We start from the raw sequence: 7392 nt of genomic DNA on the forward strand, positions 1-7392 counted from the left end.
GCTTGTGTGCGTGTGTCGAGGCCTTCGCCGCCTGCACGGTGCGCGGGGCGGGGCTCGGGGGAGAGCAGGGACCCGACCCCGCAGAGCCGCAGAGCCGAGGGAGAGGAAGCCCCGAGAAGAACCTTGTCCCGGGAAGGGTCAGCAGAAATTTAGGAAAAGAAAAGCGAGACAGATAGAGGGAGAGACAGAAAGACAGAGAGAGGCAGGGAGAGGCGGGGAGATGGGAGAGAGAGACAGGGAGAGATACAGACAGAGACAGAGACAGGGAGAGACAGAGGGAGACAGGGAGAGATGGAGAGACAGAGGGAGACAGGGAGAGACAGAGACAGAGACAGACAGAGACGGATCCTCAGGCTCAGGATGGGGTGAGGAAGGCCCTGCCTGGAGAGACAGAGGGAGACAGGGAGAGATGGAGAGACAGAGGGAGACAGGGAGAGACAGAGACAGACAGAGACGGATCCTCAGGCTCAGGATGGGGTGAGGAAGGCCCTGCCTGCAGTTGCTGTAGACCTGAGAGCTCCACAAACTTGAAGGCATCCCAGAGCCTTCAGGGACAGAAGCTGTCTTCCCCCGGGGGAGAGAGTGCTGCCGGTGACCCTCTGGGACATGCTCCATGGGCCGTGCACCCCCAAAACGAATGGGAATCCACACAAGAGAACAAAATCAAGCAGTAACAGAGCTAGTCTGAATAGTTCATCATATAGACAAGGGAACCATCTGAGGCTGAAGTTCATGTCCTTTTGGAGGGGTGTGTAGATACCGGTCACCTTTTTTCAGAGCGTTTTTACACTTAAGTTTCATTTATGTGCTTCGTAAACAGGTGAAACCTTTAGGAGGTTCAGAGTTCAAAAGTGCAGCTGCGCCTCACCCCTGTCTCTAGCCCCCTGCCCGGGCTTGTGGCTCCTGCCTCCTACGTGTGCCTGTCGGTGGAGCAGACCTGCTCTTTCTTTTTCCCCTTTCTTGAATAGATGGCACATGCTGTTCCCAGTTTTGCTTCTTGCAGTTTTCCCTTGACTCTGTGGGAGATTTTCCTACGCAGGTGGTGACCGTGTGCAGCCATGAGTGTCCCATGGACGCTGAAGTGTGGGCTCAGTGTTGTTTTTATTTTTTTTCACTAAGTTATATGCTGAATATTTTTTGTCCCTTTTCTCTTAGGTTTCTCTGAGGCCTTTTTCTTACTGCCTTTTCTTTTCTTACAAAGGTGGGTCTGGCTGCTTCACAGGACTTTTTCAGGTTCTAGGGGAGTCAGGCCCTTTTCTGGGTGTGGTTCCCCCCCCACCCCGCTCCAGTTTGTTGTTTGTGTTTGGAGTTTGCTTATGGTGGCTTCTGAAAATGAGAACTTTTTATTTTTATGCCATTGAATGCATCAGTCTTCCATTCTATCTTCTCTGGGTCTTGTGTCATAGATTAAATGGCCTCCCCAGGCCAAGGTTACATTTCTGGACGTCTATACTCTGATGAAGTTGAGACATGGAGAGGCATTTAGAGGTAAACATCAGTTTAAATATAACTATTAAAAAGTTAGGGACAACTCTAAATGTAGGAATTATAAGAAGTAACTTGAATGATTAGAAAACAACCAGAGGGGAAAGTAGTAAGTGAAATGTCCTGCCTCCGCATGGAATCTACAGCAGAGACAGCTCGCGAGGGGACGGGCAGCCACAGGTGGTCAGGACAGCTGGCTGCCATGGAGATGCAGGGTGGTGTCAGCTCATCAATTGCCATTGGTAGGACGGTGGACAGAATCCTGCTGCACTCAGGGCCCAGGGTCATTTGCTGTCACCCGTGGCTGATGGAGGGGGTCCGTTGATAATGACGTTTTGGGTGGAAATTTGGTTGAATTTAGCAAAATGGTGAACATCCCCCCCAGCTATCCCCCTACACCCGTCCTGCAGGTGGGCCTGTGGGTGTGGGTCTGGGCTCAGCCATGCTCACCTGATAGGGGTACCCCAGGAGACGAGCTCCTTCGTGGGAAGGCAGAAACCACACATGTCCACTTGGGAAAAAGGCTGTGCCTGTGGCTGGGGCAGGGATGTGGATGGAGGTGCTTTGAGAGGGGACCACAGGGGCTGTAATGCTTTGCTCTCTGTCATCTGCACAGTCTGAGCGTCTTGGCCTAGACTTGGGGTGGCACGGCAGCTTGTGTGATTTTACAAGCGATGTTGGCCCTGGAGGAAGCCGGTGCTGTGGGAGGGGTGCCAGGCCCAGAGCCGCTCCTGCTCCTCCTACAGGCTGTGAGGATTCAGGTGACCTGCTGGGCCCTTGGTCTCCTTATCTGGAAACAAGGGCTCCTGAAGGCACTGCCCGCCCTTCCTCTCCACACCCCCACTAGGGTCTCTGACCCCCTGGTGTGTCCTCCCCACTGGGGCCTGAGGCCAAAACTAAACCACAGGCCGACAGAAGCACTTCTCCCAGAAGCGCACGTTTGCCCCCTGCCTGCAGTGCCAGTGACACAGCCCCGAGTGGAAACGCTGACCTGGCCCTGCCCCCCTGCCCCTTGCCCGCCCACAGTCCCATGTGGCCTGGGACATACTCCTTGCTCCCGGTCACTCTTGCGTGCTCTGGGGACCCAGCCGTTCCTGCCTCATGGTCACTCACTGCGTGTGTTTTTCTGGTAGGAAGGGATGAAGCTGCCCAAGAACACAGCTGAGGAGAGGGACAGGTGAGTGCAGGTGCCGGAGGTGGGGGGCCCCAGACGCTCAGGGCAGGACCTGCCCCTGAGACACGCTTAATGACTCGAGAATGAGGTTCCTACCGCCCCTATCCCCGCCACCCGCTGGGGTTCTTTGTGCTCAGTCCTGCTGGGGCAGGCCAGTGGCTCTTTGCCCAGATGCTGCCCCTCTGCCCCAGGCTCTGATCATTGTCCCTTGCTGGTTCCAGGCGTGCGGCTGCCCTGCAGGACGGGCTGAGGCGGGCGGTCGAGGTGCCCCTGTCGCTGGTGGAGACGGTGTCCTCACTGTGGCCGCTGCTGCAGGAGCTGGCCCTGTGTGGAAACCTGGCCTGTCTGTCGGACCTGCAGGTATGTGGCCCTAGGGACCCCAGGCCTCCTGCTGCAGGGCAGCAAGCAGCAGAGGCTTGGCTGGACCAGGCCCGGAGACCCCTCCTCATGGGCACCTGTGGGGTCTTGGTCTTCTCCAGCAGGGCTGGCTTGTTTGGTCTGTTCTGAGATCTTGTTCAAGGTGGCACCGCAGACAGGCAGAACCTCAGCTCTGTCTCCAGAGCCCTCCCCCTTCCCTGCCCTGTCCGTCCTTCTCATCCCACTCGCTTAGTCTAGAACACACCTAAGCAGCCTGTGGAAATAGACACATGTCTCAGAGCGCTATGCCTGGGCATGGAAGGCCCAGAACCAGGAAGGTCAGATAGGACAGGACGCAGCCCAAGTCCTGTGCCTCCTGCAGCTGCTGAGACTGCATGGTTCACGGGATCTTTACAAGAAAGGCACCTGTTTTCAGCATCTGATCAATCCTGAGAAGTGTCCCTGCTGTCCCTAGAAAGTGGCCCTGGATGGTGGGCCAGCTGTTAATCTGAAGACCGAGAGCTGCCAGGGGCAGCGGCTCAGAGGGCACAACTTTGCCTCTAGCACAGTGGTCTGGGCTCCTGATTTGTCAGAAAAGGGCCAGCGTGGCCTCTCCCAGGACTCATAGGCCGCTGAGTCCTGCTCAGATAAGAGGAGGTTTTGTCTTCTGAGCTCAATGTGGAAAAAATCAGAAATTGTGCTGAGTTTGTTATCCTGGGAGCTCAATCTCTCTGTGGGGTGAGGGCATGGGCCTCGTTGGACCCTCAGATGGAGACCCCTGGGTCGGGTCATTTGCTCAGTCCTGACTGATGAGGCGTGGGGATTCCAGAGTGAAGGGGCTTGTCCAGGCCTCTGTCTAGGCCCTGCTGTCTGCCTGCAAATCAGCCCGTCCTGACATCTTTGCAGGTGGCAGCCAAAGCCTTGGAGATGGGCGTGTTTGGTGCATATTTCACCGTGATCATCAATCTGAAGGACATGACGGACGACGTGTTTAAGGATCAGGTGAGCTGGGGCCTGGATGTGCTCGGGGCCTAGACTCACGGCCCGCAGGACCCCAAGGGACACAGGGGCTGCCTGCGTCCAGCTGTGGGCAGGGTTGGTCTGTCCTGTCCGTCTGATTCTCTCAGAGGTGTCTATGGGGGCAGGGTGGTCCGGGTGCCTGCCGACGCCACCTTTAATGTTCCCCTCCTCATGGGGCTGTGGCTGGCCCTTGGCTGGTCCTGCCGGGGGGGACTGGGGAGCCACAGGTATCAGGGCCCTTCCTGCACCCTTGATGGAGCCGTGGCCCAGCCGCACTGCCAGCCCCACACTTCCCACCTGCTCTCTGGAGGCCTCTGGGGCTGGGGTCCCCCAGGCCAGCAGCCCATCCGCTGGGTCCCAGCAACACAGGGGACCACCTAAGAAAGTATCTGAGTTTCAGCACTCAGGGCAGCTACATGACAATTTCGTTTACTATTATTGAGGTGAAATTCACAGGCAGAGAGTTTAGTGTTTTGAAGTGCACAGTCCAGTGGCATTGAGCACGCTCACCATGCCGTGCAGCCACCTCCGTCCAGTTCTAGAACATTCTCGCCACTCTGAAGGGAACCCCGTCTGTTGGCAGACACCCCACCCCTAGCCCCAGCCCCAATCTGCGTCTGTCTTTCTGTGAGAATCTTGGAGAAGCTGTTTCTCAGCTGGTTCTGTTTTTATGTGGTTGGTGGCACTGTGGCCTCTTCAGGGGCCTGTCCCCATCTAAGCTGGCCATTTGAAGGAAGTCACTTGTCCACCACGTGGGCAGCAAGTTCAGGGGCGGGCCGCATGAGTGCCGCCCCCTGGCCTTGGGGACACAGCTCTGCCCTCAGCAGTTGAGGAGACGTAGGAAAACCAGGGGGTGGGGGCAGCTCGGGATCTGCGGAGGGTCAGTGAGCCCGGCTGTCCCCGAAGCTCAGGATAGAGGGGCCCACTCCCTTCCACACTGAGAGATCCTGAGGGGTCCCTGGGTCAGGGGCACAGGGAAGCCTAGGGTGGCCCCAGCCATCCTGGAGTGGACAAGCCAGGGGGATGGCAAGGGAGGTGACATGGTGCTTGGGCCAGCAGGGGCAGGTGGCAGGTGCAGGTGGTGCCTGTCAGGGGTAGCACAGTGACCAGCTGCCTGCCTGTGGCAGCAGGGGCCGGAGGTTGCTGCCTGGTAGGCAGGGTGGTGACCAGGTCCCTCCTCTCCCTATCTGTCTGTCAGACACGCCAGCACATCTCCAGCCTCCTGCAGGAAGCCAAGACCCAGGCCGCGCTGGTGCTGGACCGCCTGGAGGCCCGGCGGGAGTGACGGCTGGCGGAAGACCTTGCTGGACTCTGTGGCCCCCAACCACCTCTCGCCCATCCTATGGGGTCTGGGCCTTGCTGCAGGGTGTGGGTGTTAGGACCAGGTGGCCTCCTGACACAGCTTGTGCACATGGGGCCCAGAGAGTGAAGATGGAGGCTGCCCAACAGGGGTGGGGTCACAGGGCGGGCTTGTCTGGGGGTGGAGGTGCTGGGGGAGACAGGCCTCACCTGCAGCCACTTGGTTCAAGTCTCCCTCGGTCACCTGCTGCCTCACACCAAGCCTGTGTAGTGTGTTTGGGGTTTTGGGGGCAGGGCTGAGGGCTGAGCCTGGGGTCACGGGGCAGGGACAGGGACCCCTGTGGTCAGGGAGCTGTGGGAGCTGGGGTGGAGGAAACGGGGTCCTAGTGTGTGGGGACGTGCCCAGCTCCAGCCCCCACAGACACGTGGGCGCAGCACCTCACAGGTGGCTCAGAGCACCCTGGGGATTGGTGCAGGGTGCTGAGGTGATGGGGCCCTTAGTCCACGTGAAGGGGGCTTTGGGTTGCACGTGGGACAGAAACCCTACAGGGAGAGCAGAACTTTCAGTGCCAGAAGGAGCCCCTGGCACCATGGGGAAGCTCCTGGGTGAGGCCCAAACAGTCTCGTCAGCCCTGGGCTGTCCAGGCCTGAGCACCAGTTGACCCTCCGGCTCCATCACGGGGTCCCCCCACCTCAGCTACCCCCATGGTGGCTCCTGCCTTCAGGGAAGTTCTCCATTAAAAAATAATTTAAAAAATCACTATACTCCCAAATTACTTCCAGATGGGTGATCACATGTAAAAAAGTATGCATGTACTTATTAGACAGCAATATAGGACGTTAGAAGAAAATAATTGGGTGAGTATGTCCCTCTTAAGCAAGGCAGAAAACCCAAATGCCTTATAGGAAAGATTTTACTTCCAGAAAATTTAAAACACTTGTTTCTGGAGAAGAACATCACCACCCCAGGTAAAAGACGAGAATCCTAGTGGAAGCGAAAGATGCCCAACGCCAGCAGCAGGCCAAGGGCAGCCATCCGTCAGTGTGAACAGCTCCTGCAAGTCAACTGGACAGGGCAAGGTTCCCAAGAGAGGCCGGCCCAGCTCACAGGGGTGCGGGTGGGCATGAGCCATCTGTGTGTGAAAACACCCGGCACCCCGGAGTCCACAGGGGCAGCACCTGGTGGCCACAAGCAAGGAGAGGCCTGTTACAAGGAGGGGCGAGGGGACCTGCAGCAACAGAAGCAAGTTACAAAACCACATGTGGATGGTTTCTTGTTAGTAGGCATAGCGCCTGTGTGTCTGTGCATGCCTGCACTCGTGTGTGTGCACGACGCTTGTGTGCGTGTGTGGTGTGTGTGTGTGCCGGCAATCGTGTGTGTGCACGACGCTTGTGTGCATGTGTGGTGTGTGTGTGTGCCTGCATTCGTGTGTGTGCACGACGCTTGTGTGCGTGTGTCTGTGTGCACACCTGCACTCGTGTGTGTGCACGACGCTTGTGTGCATGTGTGTCTGTGTGCACGCCTGCATTCGTGTGTGTGCACGACGCTTGTGTGCGTGTGTGTCTGTGTGCACGCCTGCACTCGTGTGTGTGCACGACGCTTGTGTGCGTGTGTGTCTGTGTGCACGCCTGCATTCGTGTGTGTGCACGACGCTTGTGTGCGTGTGTGTCTGTGTGCACGCCTGCACTCATGTGTGTGCACGACGCTTGTGTGCGTGTGTGGTGTGTGTGTGCCTGCAGTCGTGTGTGTGCACGACGCTTGTGTGCGTGTGTGTCTGTGTGCACGCCTGCACTCGTGTGTGTGCACAATGCTTGTGTGCATGTGTGGTGTGTGTGTGCCTGCACTCGTGTGTGTGCATGACGCTTGTGTGCGTGTGTGTCTGTGTGCACGCCTGCATTCGTGTGTGTGCACGACGCTTGTGTGCGTGTGTGTGTGCACGCCTGCACTCGTGTGTGTGCACGACGCTTGTGTGCATGTGTGGTGTGTGTGTGCCTGCACTCGTGTGTGTGCACGACGCTTGTGTGCATGTGTGGTGTGTGTGTGCCTGCACTCGTGT

The 7392-nt window shown here is 57.6% G+C and overlaps 1 protein-coding gene across 1 annotated transcript in view; it reads left to right on the forward strand.

Moving 5' to 3' along the window:
• The window catches only part of FTCD (formimidoyltransferase cyclodeaminase), a 15487-nt gene extending 10166 nt beyond the window's left edge, over positions 1-5321 (forward strand). Inside the window, exons 10-13 of the mRNA XM_008577989.1 lie at positions 2619-2662; positions 2881-3019; positions 3923-4018; positions 5235-5321. Of these exons, the coding sequence (XP_008576211.1) occupies positions 2619-2662; positions 2881-3019; positions 3923-4018; positions 5235-5321 (366 nt within the window). The remainder of the gene's footprint in view (positions 1-2618; positions 2663-2880; positions 3020-3922; positions 4019-5234) is intronic.
• The last annotated feature ends 2071 nt before the right edge of the window (positions 5322-7392 follow it).

The sequence above is a fragment of the Galeopterus variegatus genome, unplaced genomic scaffold, assembly GCF_000696425.1.
Source record: "Galeopterus variegatus unplaced genomic scaffold, G_variegatus-3.0.2 Scaffold1614, whole genome shotgun sequence".
Taxonomy (NCBI): Eukaryota; Metazoa; Chordata; class Mammalia; order Dermoptera; family Cynocephalidae; genus Galeopterus; species Galeopterus variegatus.